The 25,600-nt window shown below is 32.9% G+C and overlaps 3 protein-coding genes across 5 annotated transcripts in view; 1 reads left to right on the top strand and 2 right to left on the bottom strand.

Annotated features, from left to right (window-relative positions):
- Positions 1-17: 17 nt before the first annotated feature.
- On the bottom strand, positions 18-25,597 carry LOC145732219 (scoloptoxin SSD14-like). 3 transcript variants are annotated; one of them, XM_081984343.1, is made up of 12 exons: positions 25,532-25,597; positions 20,334-20,406; positions 20,167-20,282; positions 15,954-16,181; positions 6,403-6,623; positions 3,933-4,122; positions 3,680-3,877; positions 3,384-3,633; positions 1,890-2,080; positions 1,597-1,837; positions 516-629; positions 18-461 (listed from the first exon to the last, which is right to left on the bottom strand). In XM_081984343.1, exons 3-12 carry the CDS (start codon positions 20,217-20,219, stop codon positions 318-320), a joined length of 1,830 nt encoding a protein of 609 aa, XP_081840469.1. In that variant the 5' UTR covers positions 20,220-20,282; positions 20,334-20,406; positions 25,532-25,597; the 3' UTR covers positions 18-317. The 3 variants fall into 3 exon arrangements, with proteins under 3 accessions (XP_081840469.1, XP_081840461.1, XP_081840454.1); XM_081984335.1 differs by lacking the exons at positions 20,167-20,282; positions 20,334-20,406; positions 25,532-25,597 and adding an exon at positions 19,432-19,629; XM_081984328.1 differs by lacking the exons at positions 20,167-20,282; positions 20,334-20,406; positions 25,532-25,597 and adding an exon at positions 16,591-16,889.
- Positions 10,535-11,267, bottom strand: LOC145732314 (uncharacterized). The gene has a single exon (XM_081984469.1). The coding sequence runs from the start codon at positions 11,173-11,175 to the stop codon at positions 10,948-10,950; it is 228 nt and encodes a 75-aa protein (XP_081840595.1). The 5' UTR covers positions 11,176-11,267; the 3' UTR covers positions 10,535-10,947.
- Positions 16,546-25,600, top strand: part of LOC145732245 (uncharacterized) — a 50,388-nt gene continuing 41,333 nt past the window's right edge. The window contains exon 1 of the mRNA XM_081984403.1: positions 16,546-16,562. The gene's annotated coding sequence lies outside the window, so the exon portion shown is untranslated. The remainder of the gene's footprint in view (positions 16,563-25,600) is intronic.

Below are 25,600 nucleotides of genomic sequence, written 5' to 3' on the forward strand. Positions count from 1 at the left end.
ACTCAATAAAACAAAAACTACGATTAACAATAAGATTTTTTTACCTTCAACATTAATCACTACAATTTGAATTTAAGTATCTTAAAAAAAAAAACTTTTAGTTTCAATATTCACAATTTATCATATAATACAGGTAAAAATGTACAGTTGATTGCAATATTCACATTATAACAACTAATAACACATACAAAACAAAGCTTTCCAATAAAATTTATGTAATTTTAATATCACTTGGATTCCTCAAGCAAGCGTATATTTTTAGTTTTGAGTGAGGTGTGTGGGTTTATGAATTATAAATAGTTAAATGCAGTATAGTGTTAAGTTAGGCCGAAAACATCGCCCCCTTTTCGGTAGTCAGCGTTAGCGGAGATTTGGTCTTTTTCCTTCCTGAGAGCGCACACAACAGAGGACAAATCTCGACGAACTTTATGTCCTAACGCTTTTAAGCCATCAATAATTTGCTGCAAAAGACATAGGATAAAGGTTTGTTAAATCTGTTACGTTAACTATCTTACCTGTAAAACTCCATATTCGTACATAATTTCCATTGGATAGAGTTGATGATGGATTCTTGGGGCATCTACTGCTTCTTTGATATTTTCTCCAAACCATAAAGAGCGCATGATTGTCTGAAAAATTGTTTCCATATTATAATCAACCAGAAGTTAAGAATGAATAAGTAATCATTAGCACTTTGGCACGAAAAGGAGCATCAGCGCCACTGATCGGGCCAGAACCATTCTGCGGCGTTGGAAAAGCATATGTCCAGGAAGTACTTAATAAATCTGAAGAAGAACTGAGAGCAACGCACTGGCAAAGACTTCCAGGACTGAGGCAGGCCAAAGATCTCCTCGGCAGATTTAACCGAGCAAGATCGAAGACACTGATTAACCTCAGCAAAATTAGTCTCGAGGGATTAATGGGGTTTCTAACGCGTCATTGTCGACTCAGAGAACACCTAAGGAAGCTAGGCCTAGAAGAGGACAGTACCTGCAGGTTCTGCGGAGAAGAACCAGAAACACCCCACCACATCTTGCTGGAGTGTTATGCTGTACGCTACAGAAGATTAAACACACTGGGATTATACCAGCTGGCTGTGGAAGAAATATCTCTAACAGACCCACTCAAGATCCTGAAACTCATCCTAAAGGAACTAAATCTTGAGGGGCTGCTATGAACAAGGAAACCTTGAGATAGCAGAAGAAGATGGGGTTCAATATAGATCTCAGTACATCTGTCACCATCCACACCTACCATTACCATATTACCATTACCAAGTAATCATTGTTTAAATAGGTCACATGTGATTGATAAGTATTTGGATAATGTATGTGAATCCATATCATTTTTCTAGTTGTTATTTCTTAGAAATTACTGATCTGACAAATTTCATTTATATTTCAACGATGATGTTGACGAAAAATAGTGGTTTGTACTACAGTTTGTACCAAAATTCCTACAACAAATTTAACTTTTGCTTTTAAAATGGTACTTCCTGTAAACCTTGCCATAAAGTAAAGTAACGCCGAATTTGAAAAAGCAAACCAGTTCAAACCATCAAACACAATATAAACAGCATAACATTCAAATATTTACCCAAGCAACTGATGTGGTGATGACAGTTCCACCGGATGCTCCAACAACCATTTTGGCTTCCTTATTTTTATCCACAATTATAGTGGGGCTCATAGACGACAACGGTCGCTTTTGGGGTCGAAGCTCATTGTTGGGAGACCCCGGCAAGCCGAAAAAGTTCTTGAAATATGGAAAAGAGAAATCGTCCATCACACTATTGTATATTATCCCGGTTTGTGCTGATGTCATGCCGTTTCCAAAGCTAGAAAGTCGTTTATTAATTTCATTAAAATATCAAGGCAATTAGGCCTTACAAAAGGTTTATGGAACTTGTGGCAGAAACAGCGTCCCCATTCTGATCAATGATTGAGATGTGAGCGGTTCCATGGTCGCCTTTATCGTAATATACAGCTCCGTAGTGTTTTGGATCTTGATACGTTCTGTTGTCTGATATTTTCATTCTTATGGATTCAGCATATTCTTTTGAAGTCAGATTTGTCAATAGCTGAAAAGTGGTACTGTTATTGTCAGATACAACAGTAATAAAGGAAGCATACTACACTAGATTTAATTTTTTCTACAAATGACCGCAAAGAAGCTACTTTGCGCACACATATGCAAATTAGCAATTTCCGCACACTATGCGAGAAAACTGTTAATAAAACTTAAAAAAAAAAATTTATAGTTATTTCTTTAAAAAATATTGTTCGTAACCCTAGTGCAAAGTAGTTTTCCCGCACTGATTAGGAAAACTACTATTTTTACAATTTAAATGAATTTTAAAAATTACATACTATTGTATCAAGTCATTGCTAAAATAACACAAAAATGGAATATTTAATACTTGGTTTTTAGGTCATTTTTAAAATGGCGCTATTTTGAAACGAAACCATGGATATTGATACGGTTTTAACTTTCGTGAGGCTGGATTTATTTAATTTTTAGCTGCAAAGAGAAAAATTTTGACTTCAATACATTATAACTGTACCCACACAAGATAAGAAAAAAGAGCTTAAAAAAAGTTAAATTTTAAAACAGTCCTCAGGTAACCAACATTTTTTTGCTTTTGTTTTACAATAGAGAAAGTGTTGTTTAGGTCAATATCTCGGGACGTTGTTGGGCGTTTCTCAATGCAGTACTCCATCTCGAATTAAGTTATGACAGCAGTTTTGTATCTGTCATTTTAAGGCGGAAGTAAGCAGATTTTGTCACATAATTTGAAAACGATCTCCATCATTGATAAGACCGTACTGGCCATCAGAAACAGGCAAAGTGTGAGAAAAACTTGTGCAATAATGGAAAATTTAAAGTTACAGTCAATTTACCAAAGGAACATTTTGTAATTGTGTTTAACATTGTTACTTGTTGATCCATGTCTCGGGACGTTTTTGGATGTTTCTTAATTAACGTCCTATGTCCAAAGAAATATCGAATTGGAACGATTTATCGACCGCAAAAATAAATATAACAGTTCTCAATATCATGAATTATGCCCAATTATACAGGGTGCCACAAATTCGTGTGTAACTTAACTTTTTTGCATGACTTCTTTTCCACACTGTATAGCACAGTTATAGTGCATTAAAATCAAAGAAAATCTCATCAAAACCCGTTGTTTAGTTTCAAAATGGCAAAAAATCCACTGTCTCAGGTCGTCCATCCTGACCAGTATATTGTAATGCCACTAACAAGCTAGCTTTTCATGTTTTGTATTCTATGATACTTTATCATTAACATACGGTAGAATATGATACTTGATAATATTCTTCTTTGATTTACACACTCACACTAAACTATTCAATAATTACCTCACTAATATTAACAAAATTAGTGTCTCCCAACTCTGTCCTCTTGGCATAGGCATACTTGTACGCTTCTACGATCCTATGATAGGTCAACACTGTGGTATTGACGTCTTCTATACTGCTTCTATTAAAGTGATACCCGTCGAGGATGCCTAGAATAAAACTTAGTATGGCACCAGAACCCGGTGGAGGTGACGTGTATAGTGTGTCTTCGTTTTCAAACTTGGCTGTTATGGGATCCATCCAAAGAGCCCTGCAAAAGTAAGTTATTTTGGTACTATCAAATTTATATAACTTACTCATATTTGATTAAATCTTCAGCGGTAATAATTCCTCCCATATTCTTAACATCCTCCAAAAACATCTTAGATAAAGTGCCATTGTACAAATCGTCACCCCCGTTCGCAGCTATCAAACTTAAGGTTTCACACAATTTTTTTGGAACCACCTTGGAACCATACTTTTTAAACTCGCCATTTTTGTCTTTAAACCATTCGCTGCAAAAAAGTGAATTAATGATTAGATCGACAACAGTTACAAAACCTGTATTACTTGAAGTTTACGTCAGTTTTGTTTAACTTAATCTTGAACAAGGAATTGTATTGGTGTTTTGTCATAATGTAGCCTTTGTTGCAGATGTCGACTGCCGGTTGCACCAAGTCTTTCCAGGGTAAGGTTCCAAATTTCTTGTACAAGGTCCAGTATCCTTTGAGCTCTCCTGGTACTGCCACAGATAAAGGCCCTGAAAATAGCACAATATGTTATTTTCAAATTGATTTAACATTACAGTTAATAAATTGGGCTATTTAAAAAAAAAATGAACATTTGCATGAAGGGGGGCAAGTAGGAATTCGGCAGAAGTGCAGTGTTTAAGACGCTTTTCTGTAGTAATAAAGTGACATCACACCATTTTAAGTTATTCGCTCCAAAATGTAAGATTTCCATTTTCCGGTGCCTTTAAGCTAAACTAATTTTGAAAACGCCAAAGACTCTATGTACTACTAAATTTTAACAAATCCAAGAGAAAAGTGCCGTTTATGCACTCTGCAAAATTTCCGTATTTTTTTTTGAAATTGCATCAAAGTTTTCAAAATTCCGTTTTTTCCGCCATTTTTTGTGGTTTTGGCGACTTGTGTAAGTTCAAAATGGTCGTTTTGAACTCCTTTTTTTTCCTCGTGCAAACCACAACCCTATTGAACATATACAGGGGGTCAACAATTCAATTTGAAACTACCTATCGCTCCGCAAACAAGTTGACCCGGTTCTAAGTCGGTGTAAATCAGATCCACTCTTGTGGGTGTAGAAAGTCATTCTGTTGGTCTCATTTTTTTTTCAATTTTTTTTTGTATTTATATCAAAATATTGAAAATTCTGTATTTCGGTTATTTTTTGGGGTATAGGGACCGTAAAAAACTCAAAATGTTGGTCTTAAACTTGAACTTTCATCCTTATTCCCCACCCAATGGCTCGCCGCCTGTTGGGAGGGCTGATATAGAGTAATGGTAAATAATTTAATGGTGTATTTATGAGGTCAAAGTTTAACTTTTTTCTGGTAAAGCGAAATGACAACTGACATCCGAGTATCTGTTATCCAATATTTTCTGAACAGAAAAAGTATACTTAGTTGGTATCCCTAAGATCAAAACCGTTTTCGAGATATTCGTAATTAAATTATTCGGTGCCATACATGATTGCAATTTGTCATCTTTTTGGAGGATGGAACTTTAGCCCTTTTCTCATTCCAAGTGAGAAATAACTAAGTTTCCGATTTTTTTGTGTATGAAGCTCTTTGTGTATGAAGAAATGATAGATAACCGAGGCAAATTATGAAATCAAACTCAAAATGCTGTTGAGTCAGTTTGGCAGTTATTTCAACCAAAATTTTCTTAAATTTTTCTCATAAATGCATCCAGCTCAATAGTTTAATTGCAAATATTTCGAGAATCGCCTTTTTTGGATAGAAGATATTGAAAAACATATACCTATTTGGGTTCCAGTTGTTACTTGGCTATAGAAAAAAAGTTATGTCAATTTTAAAGCAAATTATTTGCTGCAAGTGGCGACCTCTAGCCTTAAAACTGAGTTTAAAATCAAATTTTGTTACCCCCGAATATCTAAGTATGTTTTTACAAGGTAGATGTTGTATATGTAATAATTATAATATGCTTATAAGAATTATTTTTTCTCTTCCCTTTCCTGAGAAAAAATAATAATTTAGTTTTTAATGGTAGTTATTTTAATTAAACGCCTTTACCTCAACTTATTACTAAGACTTAATTTAAATTTGCGTATGCATACATCATACATACCGCGATTTTTAAATCCAAATATCTCGTAAACCGTGGGTCAAGCCAACTCTTACCAGATATTCCTTTTTTTAAGTAATGTACGTTAGAGATTAAGAATTTTTAATTTGAAGTTAAATACAGAATGTCTCAAACAAATTACGGCATATAAATATAATAATTATAATATAAATTTTAATAGTAGCAATTTTCCTGAAAATATCCAAATCCTCCCCGCTTTCCTACTTGCTTCTTTATTATTAAGACTTTTTATGGTTATGTTTGTTTGCATTACTTAATGACTTTCACAACACCTGAATCGATATACCTAACTTATCCATTATAAAACGTTAATACCACCTTTATATTTACTATAAATATTCGTAAAGTGGGTAAACAAAAGATAAAGTTTACACCTTGCGATCGAAAAGTTTCCAGAACTAGGTATACAAGTGGTGTAGGTGACCTAAAAAGTAATTTAAGGATATGCGTATTTATAGCTGCGTTGTTCTCGATTTGTATGTGATCGCTTATTCTAGAAGCTTTACCGGAATCCACTATATTACAGATCAATTACAGTGTTATCTGTCAAGTAGTACTACCCTAATTGGATAAACAAGACAAAAGTGTTCTGTACCAGATTAATTTCGAAAGTTTACTCACACCTTCCAATTATTAAATACTTTCACCTCATGCGTGTCATAACTCATTTAGTTAACAAATATATGATCACCTACCATTTCGGGATATAAGTTCATTAGCCTTGTACAGTTCGCTTTTGGCTGCCAGTGGAGCTTTTTCTCTCGCATTCAAAAAATAGGCTTTTCCCTCGTCTTTCTTGTAAATCGTCATCAAAAATCCACCACCCAAGCCCATGCTTTGCATGGTGACCACCCCATTGCAAAACATGGTGGCGATGGCCGCGTCCACTGCGGTACCATTTTTGTCGAGAATGTCTCTGTAACAGTAAAAATCATTTAACCTAGATAAACGAGGATAGTTTTTATTGAGTTTTTTATATTGCTTCATAATTAGTTTCATTTGTAGTGGGTTTTGCAAACCTAAGTTCACTCAAATGAATAGCCAAGCGGAAATAGGTTTTCACCTTGTAGTTTTTCGTTATTTTTGTGTTGAAAAAGCTTTATCGAATTTGCGTTTCCAATGTCACGTTGTTCTGTTTACATTTAATAATTATTACTAATTATACACTGTGAGTTAATCTTATCGCGCTCTTAAACCCCACAAAAGTGATGTAAATGTTTTTCAAATGTGCTGTATAAATAATAATAAAAATAACTGCGCAATTTCATTGAATTGGTCAAGGTTAACACTGTTTCAAAATAAACACAAATCGGTTGTTTAGATTTATTGAACCAAGCCTGCCACCTCGACGAGTCGATGAAGGCATTGAAGGTCAGTTTAAGCTTAACAATATAGTTGTATTCGAGAAAATTAATTTTGAACTGGTTAGAAACTTGATTTAAATCAGCTGACATCAGTACAGGGCTAGTCGAGGTATTCTTCCGGTTATACAATGGTTCTTTGTACACATTAACAGGGAATATAATGCTGACATAAATAATAATAATGCCTTGTCTACAGGGTGTTTATCTTGTCCAAAAATTTGAAAAAAGTTCCTAAACACCCTCTAAAATACACCTCACAAAGTGCATTTTAGAGATAAAAAGACAAAAAAAAGATTTTTGCGAATAGCCCCGAAACCTTTTATCGCCCAGAAAATAGCATTTGCAAATATTTTCTAATCATAACAAGTTATGTTTTGTGCCTTTTTTTGTTTAGTCATAATTGGTGTAGGTTTTGAAGGGGTAGTTGGTGTTTTTACTTCCCAGCTTCTACGCTACTGGAAAAAGTACGATTTTGAAACGCCCCATCTGAACCGCCAATGTTTTCTACTGAAAACGGTACTCATAGCTGGTCATAAGCTGTAAAGTCAATCGTTTTGAAGAAAAATACACTTTTATGTTGAAAAACTCAATTTTTTTTAAAAATATATACCAAAACTCGGTTTGATTGAAAAATATGCCAGAATCTTATCACAAAAACCAACAACGAGTAGGCAGTTGCGTTAAATATTTGACTATTCGAGCAATTATTTCGTGTAGATATTCAAATTGACCACTGCCTCAAGTCCAGTGACTTGACAAAGACAGACAATTTTTCAGCCACCATGAATATCGTATTATCGTACGTTTTTAGTAAATGTTGCTCAAAAACGCCAAATGAACAGAAATACAGTTCATCAAATCGCCCAAATTTTTCAGAGTAAAAATATTTTGTAAACGAAACATGAAAAAAATTACTGATGGTTTGGAATATTGAGCGGAATCATTCAACGTTAAGATATTCCAGATTGTCATTTGCAATATGTCTTTTAAGCTATACAGAGTGATTTAAAAATGATTACATTTTAGAACTTGAGGTTTAGAATTGTCCTAAAATAGGTTATTACTTCAATACTTTTGGATGAATATATGCAGGGTGATATAGCATTTTGACCACCCTGCCGGATCACCGGCAGCTATTGTTATCTTCTAAACCGTAAGAGCTACAAGGTCGGATAAAATCAGACAAAAGTTGTCAAAAACCAGTTTCAAATACTTTGTGGTTTGGCCTTTTAGAACTCATTTTATTTTACTCCAATCCTAGAACTGTAATGTAGAATAAAATAAATCAAATATTAACAATCTGTTTAAATTAGAAAAATATCAAGAAAAACATCGAGGAAAACTAAAAATACCTAATGGCGTTAAATTAAGACTATTTGAATAATTATTAGAAATGTTGAAAACGCCCTTCCCCATCATTGCTCTAGAGACAATTTCGCAAGTTTAAAAATAAAATTTAAAACACAAAAAAAAAACAATAAACAAGCAGCTTATAACCGAACTAATTGAAGTTAGTATCTATATCTCAGAAACTGAACAAAATTCGACAACTGTGTCTTGCAGCTTGAGATCTGAACTGTTCAACAAATTAGATAGCAATCATGGCAATTGGATCACTCTGTACAGTGTGTTAAATAATCAACACATTTAGTACCAAACAAGAAAAGCCATAATATTTGTTTGTTTATAAAACACATGTGTGATTTATTTCATTTATGTTCACTTATACGTTATGAATACATAATACCTTGGAAAGGTGTAGGTTATAGTGTTCATAACAAACTGAGGGCATTATATGCAGACGTTATCATAACGCCCGCTTATAACGTCCTGAAATCTCTTTTAATACTAGCAATGTCATTTTCATTCTTTCATGCCATAAAAACTATGTATTCCCTACCTTAGGATGCTCTTGACTTTTTAGGTAATAAACTTTCGTTAGCTTTTGCTGCATTTTGCAGTGCAGAAACAATAAATAATTGCTGAATTAGGTGAAACATAAAACATTGTATGTACCAGAGGCGTTAGAGAGTGTATAATGTCCATCAGGCCGAAATCTGTCTCTCGGGCTATTTCGGACATTATGTTCTCTCTAACGCCGTTAGTACATAAATAGCTATTATAATTTTTTATTGTATAGCTTGACTACCAGGTGTAAAATGCAGGCCATTGGATTATACCAACTTTTAGATAAAAATAACTCGTCACTGAATAATATGATTTTGATTTATGGACATTATTGTAACGAAGTTTTTTTTATTTCAAAACGTTAAAAAAATTTAATTGAAGATGCTATAAAAGGATAGCTTTTGGGACGTTAAATGACAGGCATACAATCCATCACACGCTCTCTAATGTAACTCATATCAGGTCCTTATGCTGTAAAAAGAGAAAATTTCAGATTTCTTCTGGTATTGAAAAAAGTTTTGAAAATCTTTAAAAACGACTCATAACAAACAACATCTCACTTTACTCATCTGACGTTAAAAAATTAAAAAGTTCCAATTTTTATTTCAGTTTTTCAAAAACTTTTAAAAGCCAAAATCAGGATGAAAATGTATTTATTATAATATGATTGCAATCACGCATACTCTTTCATAAAACGTTCCATATCGTAAACGCAAATATTTATAAATTTTTTCAAAAAAAAGCAATATTGTCATGGTTCCACAGAACAAAAATGGTTTAAAATGCTAGAAAACGACAACTTTGTATAAGACAACCGCGTTTCACTTTAACAAAATTATAGTCTATTTAAAAACTATGAGTGAATGTGAATTAGGTTGGCAATGTGATTGGTCAGTTGGCGGTATGATTTACACAGCAGAAATCATAGCCGTTTTCTAAGTTTTCTGATCTGGCTACAATGCTAAGTTTTCTTTCGGTTTGTGATTTCCATCAACAAACATATGCCAATGTCAATGTAGGGACTTTGTTTGTGTATATCAGGCTTCTTCATTCACTCCTCCTAGTTTTTAAATAGACAGTTAAACCGACAGTTAATACTCTAAACAACCTTTAGTCTAGAAAGGTCTTCTGGCAAAAAAAAGCATAATCTAGAAAATAAATCGAAAATTGTCCAATTTTCTTTATTAATCTAATGGATTCTTTTTGACCTCCTCAGTCATCTGAAATTAACATTCTTTATACAAATTTGAGAAAAAATTGGTGAAAAAAATGTGTGGAGGTTTTCTGACAGTGTCATCAGTCAAAAATTCCATAGTTGGATAACTGGTAAGAAGAGATATTTTATAAGTTTGGATTAGCTTCTCTATGAATGGCTCTAATCGATATCTCAAAACACAAAGTTTTAATTTCAAAATATTCGTTTCAATTTGCCAACAAGTTAAGAACAATCTAGAAACTTTCAGAAATACAAATAAAGTGAATCATTTAATTACCAAGTGAAATCAGCTTTGGTTTTGTGTACCAAGTGTAGAAAGTTCAAATAAAACAATAACCCTTTACTATACAGAGTAAAGCACTCTTTATTCAATTATTCAACACTTAGTGTGAAAATCAAAATACAGAATCTGTATTGAAAAGCGTAATAGAGTACAAAACAAACTTACAACTATTACAATAATTTATTAATAATAAATCATTTAACACAGTAATTGAAGCAGTCAAATCACCTCCTGTCCATTGTAACACTAATTGAAAACACCCAGTATGTATACCGCGTTCAATTTAGCATTGCGTAGGCCTTGATCAGATGTTGGGCGGCCTTGAAGTTCGAGGCGAATAAAATGAACCGTTTACCGCACTAGTGCGGCAAGTCCATTTAAAGAAAAATCACAGTCCGAAAAAACAACAGCCAAAGGAAAATCGTCCGTCTATCAGGATTGGGAAAACACTATCGAAAGTTTCGATCACTTACGCCTTAATTTTCCTGTTGGCCTCGGTGTTCATCATTTTCTGCACGATTTTTCTAGAATGTCCGCTAGGATCGAAATGGTTGGTGTGCGATTCCGCTTCCTTCTTTGTGCGCTGTTTACCGCTATGGCCTCCGTAAATGTGCTTATCATAAGCGAAATTGTAATGCTCGTACTGATCGAAGTGGCTCTCGGCCTCCGGCGACATTTTAATGTGTTTTTGCTGCATTTCACTAGGATATTTGCTCACTGTAGAACGAGTGTACGATCGCGTTTTGAATGTCTCTTTGCTTGTTTTCAAACAACTGTCGAAAACGCGCCGGTTGCTAGCGCTTTTATACTCGCGCCTGGCTGGGAGAGGTTGTTTCGTTGTTAGGGAGAACGAGAATTATATCAGCATGTCGACGTTGCCATTGTGCTTTGTTAGCGTATGTTTAGAACTTGACCTAAGCTTATCATATAGAATATACAAAAAGAAAATACGCCGCACTATTATTATCACGCCATTGTATATTGTTATTTTACTTTGTATACGGTTAATTAATAACAAAGTTCCCCAACTATATGAAATCCAATAACAGGTTTGTTCAGTCCGCAAAACAACCGTTCTAGAATAGTACCAATTCCGTTCACTGACACAAAAACAATGCGTTTTGGTTTTACTGCGCAAAACCGGTTCTAGAACGATTCCATACCGGACTGGAACAAACCAAGTACATAAATTAAAACGAACCTTATTAAGTACCCACTGCAAAAACTACGTTGTAAACGGTTGAACAAATTGTTTTTCCTAGAAATTGAACAAATTGAATCTTGAATCTGAATGAATTGAATCATGAATTATCGACCCATTATTATACAGGGTGTTACAAATTCGATGCCTCAGCATCTCAGAAACTATAGTTGATAGAGCTTTAGTTAAATGGAGGCAAAGTTACGCCTTTTATTTTGGTAAAAAAAATTCAAACAAAATTTGGTTACATCCGGAGATATTCGACAAAAACCGAAAAAGTCTATTTTATTTTTTTTACCACTTTATTATTGATTATTTTGGAATGGCACCTGAAGAGGCACTCTGGAAGGTGCCATGGTGTGTATCCTAAAAACTAAAACTATTCTCTTCAAGAAAATAGTTTTAGTTTTTAGGATTGACGTTTCCGGTTTTTAGATACCATCATCAACTTTAATTTTTTAAATACGGACCTGAACTTTTTATTTCGTTTTTTAGTATCTACAAACCTTCCGAAACTAATGATGTGTCACACGGGTCAAAAAAATATACCTAGTATACCGGGTGACCCAATAAGACTGTTCCTCGGCCATATCTGAGAAACCGTACGTCGTATAACTTTGGGGTTACAAAAATTACTGGGTAAATTGGCTATGAAGAATCAAGAATCGCTGGAAAATATTTTCAAGTTCTTAAAATAAACACCAGAGGTGCCAACTGTTATCTTAAATTTAAAAATTGTATTTATGCACTTTTACTATGTTTTTGTTCACATTTTTAAAGAGAACCAGTTTATCTAGCATTTTCGTAAAACAAAAATTTCAGTTATTTCGAAAAGAAAGATGGTGGGGCATGTTCAATTGTTTTTGTAATAACCTGCTGTAACTTCTTAGCGATTTGAACAATTTTAACAAATTTAGTATCGTTGAAAATAGCATTCCTTGGGCAATAAGAATCAACCAAAATATAGTTGATTTAGTTGAATACTTTGCCGCCAGTGGGTTAGTTTTGACACCATGATACAAAAAATGGTGAGGTTTTGTTTTTTGGTTATCAATCCCAATCCTCTGACCGGTTTCGCCGTATTACGGCTCATCAGAGAGGCTATAGGGCTTGATAACCAAAGAACAAAACCTTCGTTCCAGTATAGTCAACTGGATGCCAGAAATGATTGATTTGCACACAACTACCATGATACAAATTCCAAAAAAATCAAAAAAATCAAATTGGAATATTATTTCCAAATAGGCCAGTGAAAACTGTTTTTCAAAATCTTTTCTAAACTAAAATATTGGGAATATTAAATGATTGGAATTTTGAAGGCCAATCATCGCTCGGTAAGTTTTCTAAAACTAAAAATCAATTTAGCTACAAGATGAATAAGATGTTAAGCCACTTGTGAGACTAAATAGAATTCATTTAGGCATTATAAAAAATATTTATTATCAACATTCCTGTTGCTTCAAAAAAGGACAAAACGCATACTGAACTTTATATAGAAGTCACTTTTTCATATTATTCTTCTACCTTTAGTTTAAAAAGTAAGCCTAAAAATCCAAATAAGTATACTATATGCATATTCCACATTTTGCGCATTTTTATATTTTTTAGCCATATGGTAAAAATTTTACAAAAAATCTTTATAAGTAGTTCCTAAATATGTGGAATTTGGATATAATATACCTATTTGACTAAACTGATAATAATAATCTGATTTTTCCAATATTTGAGGGTAGGAACGAGATTTTAAAAAACGGTTTTTACTAGCCTATTTGGATGTTACTTGGGTCATTTTTCATAAAGAAAAAGTCATATCATTCAGTTTGATTTTTTGGATTAATTTGGAATTTGGGTCATGGTATCAAAACTAGCCCCCTAGCGGAGTAAGGTAAGATTCAACTATATTAACTATATTATGGTTGATTCTTATTGCCCAAGGAATATTCTGTTCAACGATACCAAATTTGTTAAAATTGGTTAAACCTTTAAGAAGTTAAAGCGGGTTATTACAAAAACCATTTGTTTTTGAAATAACTGAAATTTTATTTCTAATCTCTCTCTCTCTAATCTAATGCTGGTTCTCTTTAAAAATGTGAACAAAAACTTATTAGTTATGCAAAATTTATAGAAAATGCAATTTTAAAATTTAAGATGGCAGTTGGCACTCGTGGTCATTTTTAGAATTTTTTTTTTCAAAATCGACAAAATTTAGATAGTAAGTAATAAAAACAAAAAATAACCAGGTTCAGTAGCAATCTAAAAATGACAAACAAAAATCCAATGCTGCTGTATCAGATGTGACAACATTGGACTCACTTTTAAGACACCCTGTATTGAATTTAGTTTAATCACTGAACAAAAATTGTCTACGCAAATTAAATACGACCTTAAAAGATTTGGATGGAATTTAGGTTGCAGACAAATATATAATTTAATAATACACAATGAGCTGCTCAAATACCTGTAATCGTGCAAAATATTGTCACGTTAAGGGTTGGTTGAGGGGGAAGAATACTCAGGTTTCCACAGGTAACCCACTCTTTATTACGTAATAGTGCCTTAATCCCTAGACGATAATCTTACCCCCAGATGGCTAAGATGGCGGGGATCATGACGTGGTCTGGCTTCTAGGCAAAGGTACACGGAGGGCAACGCTTTAGCGGTGGTGAATGAACCCTAGACTTAGGTCCGAGGGCATTCACCGAGCCGGCAAAGACGCGAAGAGCCTAACAAAGGGAGGTAAGCTGGAACGGCAACTCGTGCTGCGCGTCCACACTAATTCCTTTGTTAGGGCTGATCTAGGGTGTGGCACTTGGTCACCTACTGCTCCACTTTTAAGTTGCACAATAGGCGTACCCAGACTAACCCGGAGATCAGTCAGTGACCTCCCTCTGGGGAAGACCCCAGAGTTCGGTAATCTGTACGTGCTTTTGGTGCAGTATTTATACCCACATCATGACCCCAATTCGCCAATATTGCTGACACAAACATTGTACTGGGGGAGACCGGGGCAACTTAGGGTAACGGCGCCTAGTGTAATCTTTATGTTACAATATAATGTAGGTCAAATATTTAGATAGGTAAATAATCAAAACAAGAACATTGTTGTTTTTAATGGAAAATTACTAGAAATTGGAAATTAATCCGAATCAGCAGTAATAATACCGATAATATGCGCAGAGTTAATTATTCTCTGGACCGATAAGAACATAAAAGCAAAAATATTGAAATTGGAAATATTTATTGATAAATGTATACGTATACAAAGTATACGTGACTGATATTGTTTATTTAAAAGTAGCTTAGTCTGGTATAGTAATGGGAAATATTTTGAAGTCATAGAGAATTTTCTAGATTAGTCAGTCATTGGTCAGTACACCATAATAAGTAAGTAATACAAAGAAAAATGATTCATTACTTTTCTACTTTTGAATAAGTATTAAAATTGGACCAACCACCACTCGAAATTGTTCGAAATTATAAAAAACTGTTCCAAATGAAACTTTTAGAATTAGTTGGTAGAGCTTGAAAAAATGTAATGTTTTATTTTGTTTTTTGATTTGCACATTCAAAAACTGCAACATTTTCAATTTCAGAAACTTCTACATACAAACAAAACCATTAAATTTAAAGAAAAATTACTTTTCTAAAATAAGTTTTTTTTATAAGCTATTTTTGATAATGCCAATTTTACTAGGAACTGGACATTTTTTTTGTACATCTTTTGAAAAAAAAGCTTATGATTAAATGCGTTGCTTATATTAAACTATTAAAACTAAGAAACGTGAAAGTAATTTTTCTCTAATTTAATACTTTAAGGTTTACAGATTGTCAACAGTAGAAATTTACGATTTTCATTATTTTAACAAAACTTAATTTTCCGGAAACTTTACATCCCTGCTCTTAGCTATCTTGTAGAAGTTTTTTGGTCGACAAATTCGTTTTGATTCATCAACTAAATTAATTATTATAACACATTTTGAAATGCGAGTAAATAGATTCGCATGTCTTCTCGCTAGTCATTACCCACACACGAAGATAGAAAGCCTAGATAAAATATTTTCATATCAAAATACAACATCGGGAGTGGCAACACTCTAGGTCAAAAATAAAACAATTTAGTAACACACGGGTCTATGAACTTTGAGCTTTTTTCAATAGTCGACCTCCTACCTTAGCCAACTAAGCTAAATACATTTTACTTACGTAGTGAATAAGTTACGCAAAAGCATACAAAAGCAAACTAATTAGTAATGGTTTTGGTTGTAAATACGTACCGTCCAACTTGGGCGCAAACCACCGAATCAGCACAAACTGCCGCCCTTTTGAATACCCTCAAAACGGAGCTGGAGGCTGGTAAAGGTTTGGTAGGGTTGGCAGGGGTTAGATTGGCATCATCTTCCGGTCCTTTGGGTTTGCCGAACGAGAAACATGCTCCTATTATTACCGCTATGATGATCACGAGGGCGATGGCACCCAGTACATAACGCTTTTTGAATTGTGGACTGCAAAAAACATGAAAAAGTTAGGTTTTTTGCATCTTGCAATTTGTATGAGTTACACTATAAGACATTTTGGAAACGGGTTTCATACAAGATTTTTTCCAATTTTCCTATTTTTCAGACAGATTTTTTTTTTAACTTTTAAGAGTTATTGGATCTTGTGTACAAATTTTGTCATAAAATTTTTTTGACGGAGAAACACTTTTTTCCAACCTAATTAGTTTTTGATATCTACTCTAATTGGATATTTAGGATTAAGGTTGACTAAATTTCACTCAATCAAAATTTTAGCAACTGATATGACGTCCTTGCTAAAACCAGTCTGATATACTATTCTAGTGAGTAGTGATCATATTGTGTGTTAAGCTACAAAGTGCCCTCACAGTAAGTTTCTTACTATTAATTCACTTACATTTCATCGTCATCAGCTTCACACACGTTATCATTAAACTTAACAAGGAGGGGACACCGGCATTTCTCATCTGAATCATCGTTCTCATCCAAATTGCAGCTGATCGATTTGTTTGACTTTGTCTTGAATCGTCTTCTCAACAGATCTGCTTTACGCACAATGTCCGGGTAAAAAAGCAATTTAAAATCTACCATAATTTTTGCAGAGACAGTTTTAGAAAATGGGGGGCATTGTAGAATATAAATGAAAGTGGATTGAGAATTTTGAACTGGAATTGGGTGACAGGGATAGGACTCTGCATTGGAGGTTAGGCAAAATGTTGGGTTGAAATGTGACACTGAGTGGAAACGATCGATACGTTAGTCGGCATACGAGGGTGGTAAAATAATACTTTTGAAGGGTAAGGATGTGCGTTGTTTAAGCTGGGTTATACCAGATGGGTAAAATGCATCATAGTTTGTATAGCCATCTGTTGATTGATTCAGCTGCCTTCCGGAGTAGCTACATGAGTAATGAGAATTTTGATTGTTCTATAGAATATAAAATAAGCCACCTCAGTTGTAATAAAGCAAAATTTGAATATAAGACGTTATAGATAACAGAAAATATGAAAAAAAAATGGTCGTATGAGTAATTGGGTAAGAATATACAATCTTTCCATATATTACACGCTGAAAATAAATTTTAAACATTTGGAACTGTTAAACAAAATGTCAAGACATTCAACTTCCATATATCAATGGAACCCCATAAATGGTATGTGGTATATTGTATATTGGTAAACTTATGAAACGTTTCGTAATACATTTTTTGATTTTTGTTTAAAAATGTTTAACAGAAAAGTAGAAGAATGTGTTTTTAATAATTGTGCTGGCCAATTGTCCAGAATTTTCAACATGACTGAGCTGACTGATTGTTCAGAAATTTCAAAAGAAAACTACCTCTAATAAAAGAAAAGTGAAAAACAGTGTTGATTTGATTGACATGGCTAATTGCTCGGAAATTGCAAAAGAAGTTTTTTAACTGACTAGGCTGTATTTACGCACATTCTCACTAGACCTAATTAAAAAAAAAATAAAAATTAGTTTTGACATAGCCATAGACATATTGAATAGTCATAAATATTTAGTGAAGAATGCCTCCACCAAGCCATCGAGATCGGAAAACTCAACATTGATGGCAAAAATACTAATAGATAATTGTTTTTAAAATTAATATAACTTTTAAGACATATCTCTTGTGTTGACGTATTTTTATATTTTATAGGGTTGCATTTCCAATGATTGATCGTTTTGCTTTATGTAGTAAGAGTAAGAAAACAATAATGTACCATAACAGTTGTTATCAAATATTTAAATACATAATAGATTACATACATAAGATTCTTAGTAGAACAGAACAGAAAATAAGAACTTTGTAGAGCCGACTGAGTGTTATTTGGTTAACGAAATGTGATTATGGATTTGTATTTTTCATTACTATTCGTCAATCAAATTTACAGAAAAGCACACAGATATAGCAACTGAATTTGTATATAGAATTTCCATTTGTACTAAGAGTAAGTATAGGTACCTATATGCCAGCTTCAAGCAAATAAGCAGAAACCGGGTTCGCCGGGTTACCAATTATTTTGCTGAAAACGTTTTCTAATTTTTGCTTAAAACTGAATTTTTTCTAGTTTTAACGTCCGCGTTAAATTTTCCTATACAGTGTGTCCCAAATTGGTTCTAAATGTATTGGGATCTCTGTAATCGTAAGAGCTACCGAGTCGGTTAAATGGGGAAAGTTTTAGTAAGCCATCTTGAAGGCGGCCATAAGAAAGTCATCCATATCTCGGAAACCAATGACAACATTTTCTAATTACGCCATCGTGTTCTACGTAAAAAAGTGCTAATAATAATGTCTTAGTTTCAAAACTCTATTTGGCTTTTTTAAAGAGAGTTTAAAATGCAGCCTCTGACGTTTTCCCAATTTTCCGGAAAACGGAGAAAGATAATTTAATTTGCAAACCGGAAATATGTTTTACATAAAATTCTCTAAAACTTTCCCCATTTAACCGACTCTGTAGCTCTTAGCGTTTTCGAGATACCAATACATGTAGCAGCAATTTGGGACACACTGTATACTGGGTAACCCACAAACTTAAAAGGCACATAGTGGAAAATACTATGCGTTAAGGATGTTAAAGTTGTGAAGTTTTACTTTTTAATTTGATATTTAGTAAACTGTTCCAGATGGACAATTCTATATTTGCACAATTTGAATTTTGAGTAATATAACTTGTGAGTGGCAAGTCAACATTCCGCACTGTATATTTTGGGGATAATTTTTTCTCATTCAACTAAAAAGGTATCTTCAACAATACATAAATACCATTTTGGTTTGTTAAAGAACGTTTTGTGGGAAAACATTACCTACAAAAACGATTTGAAAACCTCTTCAGTCTCTTGGAAACGTACCCTTTACCTGTTTAATTAATAGTACAGACAGAAGACAATTTGGCACTTTGTTAAGCAAACGTTCATTTATGCCTGTTATGTCGATTTTAAGTACAACCTAAGCTAAGTTGAGGTTTGAATGTGACATATCAGGTTTAAAATAACACAGTAAACAAAACTTATCTAGGCTGTCCTTAAACTCAACTTAGCCAATGTTGGGGAAACGGACATTAGTGTCTCCAATTCAATAATTTTGCCACCATTGGAATTTATTAGGACTGACAATTCGTTTTCATAACAGAAATGACAACTGGTTAGTGATGGAACAATGAACTGACCACTGGTACTTTAAAGTTTTGAAAGAAATTGCAAATAAATGTCACACTTTTTACTTATTACCTACCAAGGTTTTGCATATCCTTTAGGTTTAGGTATTGCAATTTCACTTAAACTTTCCAACTCTTCTTCATATTGCAATTGTTCACTCGCGAAACGTTTCGAACTCATTCTGGCATCATCAAATTGCACCGATTGATGTGCTTAGGCTAATTTCATCTTCCTAGCAAATTTTAAAGTTGACTTTACTGATAAACGATTACGTTTAATGGATCCCTTTCGTTTTCATAGCAGGTTCGTAGATTTCAAGGATGTACTTAAATGTGATATTTTTTAATTATCAAGGGGTATACAAATATGTTATAAATATTGTTGAAGTGAAAATTGATTTAAGGTGTTTGTTCAAACAAATAAGCTTGAGCAACACCTTGAAAACTTTTATAACGGTGACACCTTCACTGTTGAGGGATTTTCAAATTGAATGCAACAAATCATGTGTGAAATTACAATAATTACTGTTAAAAACCTTTTAATTGTGTTCACTGATGTCAACCGTAAATTTAAGGTTCTATTTGGTTTATCTTTCTTGGATTTAGGCAAAAAAAATGCAGACAAGTCAAACTATGAAGAAAATGATCGTGGTTAAATCGACAAACATGTATAGAAATGAATGTCCAACAGATGTGCATAAGACATTCTGTAGAATATTTCTGTACGGAAAGGACACTCAACCCAGTGATATTTGTGAACTACTAAAGTTTTGCGAATAAATAATTTTATTTCATTGAATACATTTACTTACCATCTTTTTCGTTTCACTGTGCCATCCACAAAGTTTAAGGACGTAATTGTCATCTTGAAATAGTTTCGTTTACTGCTTACATTATCTTTAATGTCCTTTAAGCTGAGCCCATCTACCTGGAGAAGCAAATAAGTTAGTAAGAAGTGATCAGAAAAGAACAAACATACCTCGATGACTTTTCACTACTAATAAACATGAAAAACTTCTCCCAAATGCTTCAAATCTGTGGTTTGGTATGATCTGGAAAAAAAATGTTACTAATAAACAGGAACCGTGCTAACTGTATTTACCCATCAACTACAAACCTTACCGTGTGTAACTTGCAAATACAATCATTATGCATGTAATTAGTGTGAAATTGATGAATAAGAGCATTCCAGTTTTGTTGATTATCATAATGTGGTTATGGGTCATAAAAATTACCAGGTTTATTATTGGATAAAGAGCATGTTTCGGCATTAATGACTTAGTGCATTAATCACTGTTTAAAATAGTTCAGTTGATTTATGAGCAATAATAGAATGCATGTTTTCTTAAAAATACTACTATTTTTTACATGTGGTACACCTAATAAAAGTCAATTTTTGTCACGGTAGTCTTTGATAATTTTTGGATGTAAAACATTTTGGCAAATAATCTAAATTTGTATTTAAACTAATATTGATTTTAATTAATCTGCTTAATATTGTCATTATTACGTTTTTTCTTAATGTAAAATCAGTTATAAAAATACAAATCGTTTTAGTCCGAGTTGGCTTTCATTGTTGGGTCTTTTAAAGTGTGAAACCTACAGAATTCAGAAAGTATTTGAGAAAATGTTCCAAATGTCCAAAACCTGAAAACAGCATGTCATGTCATGTAATTCTGATTGGTACTGAAAAGTACCAATTTTTCAAATAACTAACATAATACAAACTTATTTTATACGGTCAATAAAATAAAATAGTAAAATTTCATAAAAAAAAATTTCTGTCATGTCAAAATACATTTTTTGAAGCCAAGTTTTAAGTACCCTGTATCTTCGTATTTTTTATGTTTAACAAAATGGAACACTAAAACCAAGAAAATAACGTTAGCTGATCTGCGATGAAAATTTTACATAAAATGGTAAATATCACAAAAAAGGATATATACAGAGTGTCCCATCGGAAACTACCGCTATCAATATTTCGAAAACTACAAAAAATTGCGTTTGAGAATGAGAAAAGAGTCCCAAACCCCCAAAAATTTTACCCTGTAGAGTTTTCCAAAAAGTTGGCTTTTAAATAATGGCCAATAATGTAGGGCATGATAAGATCAGGTAAATATCTCAGAAATTGTAAGAACTAAGAAGAATAAACCAAAAAAGCATTAACACCCTAAATTTCTCTAACAAAGCAGTTCTGGAGTATAGTTTAAATAGCAAATACGTGTAGTTATTTTTAAACATAGAATACGCGGTTTAAATAATAATGTTTATTTATTTAGCCAAATGCTATATACAAAAAACGATTAAAAAGTAAACAGTGTAAACATATAGTACAAAATATTCAATAGAATTAAAATACAATTTACAATACAATACATTTAAAAAAAAATTAACCGATAAATCCATGAGGCGACTACCTTACACGTTGGACAGTACATATTTCCTCAACATTGTACTAAAATTTTTAAAATTATCACAGTTTTTCAAATCATTTGGTAGCTTATTGTACTCAGATAGTCCTCTATCTATAATTTGCATATTAAAACCTAAAACACCCTGTCAAACTGCGGATGACAACATGTAGTGAAGCTGTTTTCTTAGAAACTAGTTCCACATGTTAAAATGCTGCAAACTGTCAAACACCACTCTATAAAGCTATAAAATTAAAAAATGACATGCTCAAAAACAGTATACAGTTCTAAATCGTTTTAAGTAAATTTTATAGGTTTATGAGTTGAATTTTACATGGTAAGGATTTGCCAAGAATTAAAGCAAAACATCAAAAAATCTGGAGAATTCTAGTGAAATCTTGCAACTTTTTTATAACGCTTTTGGGATAATTTAAATGTTGGCAACATTGGTTCTCCATCTTTACAAATTATTAAACAATATCGGTACTAGTACTTTACTAAATATTTCAATCTTAATAAATTGCGGTCAATTTAATCGAGTAAAATCTCAGAAATTTACTGAAGAATATAATTACCACGTAATTACTATAATGAAATGCCAAACTAATTTCTAGGCGGTTATTTCAACTTGGCTAAATACCACATTCTCCTCCTCATCGGTCAAGAACAAACTTGACCAAACCACATTATATCGGTTTCGTATATTGAACGTTTACTTGTAAATCATAGAATGTCATTCCTTTGAATAATTCATCAGTAAGTCACTTAACATGAATCATTCAGTAATCTCCGTAAAGTTATGTTATCAAACTAAACCGCAAGGTGAACAATTACCATTTCAAAACCATCTGAAGCGTCTTATCAATATGCAAGAAGAATTACAATGGCTGGCATTATAACGCAAAAAACAATAGAATTATTGAGAATCTGTAATAAGTTTAGTCACGGAAACGTCAAAACATTTTAACAGAAATTATCTCATTTATTGCTGGTTGGAATTGTGTTTTAAGGCCTTGACGTATTATTATTATTATTGTTACTATACCAACAGGTGTCTATTATTTATGACAGAATATGTTTAGTGCAATTTGTATATTAATCGTGACAATTTGTTATTTCCTGTAAAGACTTGCAATTTGATTTTGCTGAAGCTCATTATGTTTGTTGGTTTACCATATTATTTTATTTCATCTAGAAATTATAATTTTTAGTCAGAATTTAATACTATTTTATCAGTATAATTTTAAAACTTTCTATTTCAGAATGAGTTATACAGGGTGTCTCTAAAAGGTCTGTACAAAATGTTATGAGATATTCCTGACATCAAAATAAGCTGATTTAAAGCAACTTACCTTAGTTCGAAATTCCTCCGTTTTTGAGATACAGGGTGGTAACGTTAAAAAATAAAAATGTATTGCACATTTTGTAGCATATTACTTTCAAATCTGGTATGCGAAACCCAAATTTGGACACTTAGGTACAATTTGAACAAATTTGAGGTGACAGTATTTCGGTACAATAACGAAAACACTAAAAATTGAAATATCTCGACAACGGTTTACATTAGCGGTTCTTAGCAGGAGTATCTTTTTTACGTTAAAGTGTTTAAAACATTATTTTCTTAAAAAATAAATAAGAAAAGTACACCGAGAAAAAAAATTACAGTCACTTAAAACCATCAGAAGTACACTGTAAAGCGCCTTCTAACGGCCGCAGTAAAAATGTGTCTAAATTTGAGTTTCATATCTCAAAAAACACACATTTAAAATAATCTGATTTTTCTTTTTTTTTACCACTCTGTATCTCAAAGACGGAGCAATTTCGGACTAAGGTAAGTTGCCTAAATCGGCTTATTTTGATGTCAGGAATAGACCTTTTATAATACTAGTATTAATTGCTCTAAATACCAAAAGAACAGAAATAAGTTAATTGTGGGCATCAATTAACAATACTAACATTTAATCATTAACTACTTAATTTTCCAGCAAGGACATCTAAGAATTTTGATGGTTCTAATTAATCACGTAACACTGTTTAGTTAATTATCTTCATGGCAATTAAATAGTTTATTAGATTTTGTTCCAGAACAGTCTGAATAAGTATGGAAAAATTAGTAAAAAATCGTTTAATGGAGTTTTCTACCATATAATAAGCCTGGATAACTCAAACTGCCCCATAAAGAGTGCAGAAGCCATATTCCCCTAGTTAGATAGGGGATTCAGGAAGGAAGGTAGGGAAATGAGCATGGCACAATCCCTCGTGACGTAATTAGAGACGTACGCTTCAAAACAATTAACATTGTTTTGAAGTGTTTCAAATATGGCTTTGGACTATTTGCACTATAATTTGTACATACTTAGTGCTGTAAATCAGTATACAGCAAATGGCCCAAATCAGTGGGAGAACAGTTCAGAATCTAGAATCATGAACTCAAACAAAGCTACTGAATATCAAAGAAATATTGGTGGAATGCTCAAAACAGAAATTGACATTTTCTGCCTAAGTGGCCAGTGTACATGTTTCTTTGATTATCAGTTAGAGAATCACCGAAAAATTCTCTTTACGAAAACACCTATTTTCGTATATCTCAATTCTAATTTTTTGATAAATTTTTTATTTTCTCGTCATTTCGGTCAAATTGATTATTTCAAAATTCTGCTTTTTACTGAAAGTATAATGGTATATACAAATCTGCAGCATTTACGTGAATCTCAGCACAGTTGGTAGTTGAAGCAGCTTGCTGTCTTTTTTGACCAATCACAATCTCTCGGTGATTGATACAATATGTATAGATACTCTTTGTAATTGCGTTTAATTTGGAAACAGAAATAATAGTCTTTAATTTTGTAAATATTGTTCATACTTCTTCAATTTCTACGTTGTGTATTATGTTTAGGTATGGTTTCGAAAGTACGGAAAATAAAGTAAGAAAGCGTTTTGTCTGTAGACCATGGTGACTTTCAGCAGTTATAAGCAATATTATTAACTTTTTTCTACATTATGACAACACTGATGTTTTTTCGACTGTGACATCATCCTGTTCTGGTTTTATTGTTCGTATATACATTGTAAACGCTGATCATGACATAAATGCACGTTATCATTTGAACTGACCATCCTGTATATGTATAATATGAGTTTTTCTAAATTTATATGTTTTGAGCCTGACAGTCTAAATAGGTTTTTGCATGATAATATTGAAATAAGACTATCACGACTATATCTAGATCACTCACTTTGATCTTTAACGATTGCGGCCATTTGGAAAAAATCTCACTTAATGGTGAAACTGCATAGTACATTACGCCGCTACCGCAAATTTATAGCTTTTACAAAGTTGAAGTGGTCGAGAACTTTACAAGGGTCTGGGAGTGGTACCGAGGAAATCGATTCGTAGACACGAAATTACAAAATCTAGCTCCTTTGTATAAAATCGAGAGCAATAAGTGAAAGCGAATTTCGTTCAAGTTGTCATCGGAAGTGTGGGCGCTTGTCAATGTATTGCTACCAGTAATAAGGCTTATTGAATAAATCTAATTTAAAATGATATACAATTTTTTTGATTTTAAGTTGTATGGTAGTACGAAATTCGGTTGTTAAGACCACAAGATTAATGGTGACGGAATTTTTAAAGCCCCTGTTCTTGCATTTTAATTAATATTTTATAACATATTCTTGCATAGTAAGTATTGCTCCCAATCCACCCAATCGATTATCCCACACTAGATTTAAATGCAAACAAGTTTTTTTTTTTAAACACACCTACTTGAGCTTTCGTTTTCTTCACCTCACTTGTAACTCCGGTACGATACACTTATTAACTCTGTAACCGAAA

The sequence above is a fragment of the Ips typographus genome, linkage group LG1, assembly GCF_016097725.1.
Source record: "Ips typographus isolate SLU linkage group LG1, UJ_Ityp_2.0, whole genome shotgun sequence".
Classification (NCBI taxonomy): domain Eukaryota; kingdom Metazoa; phylum Arthropoda; class Insecta; order Coleoptera; family Curculionidae; genus Ips; species Ips typographus.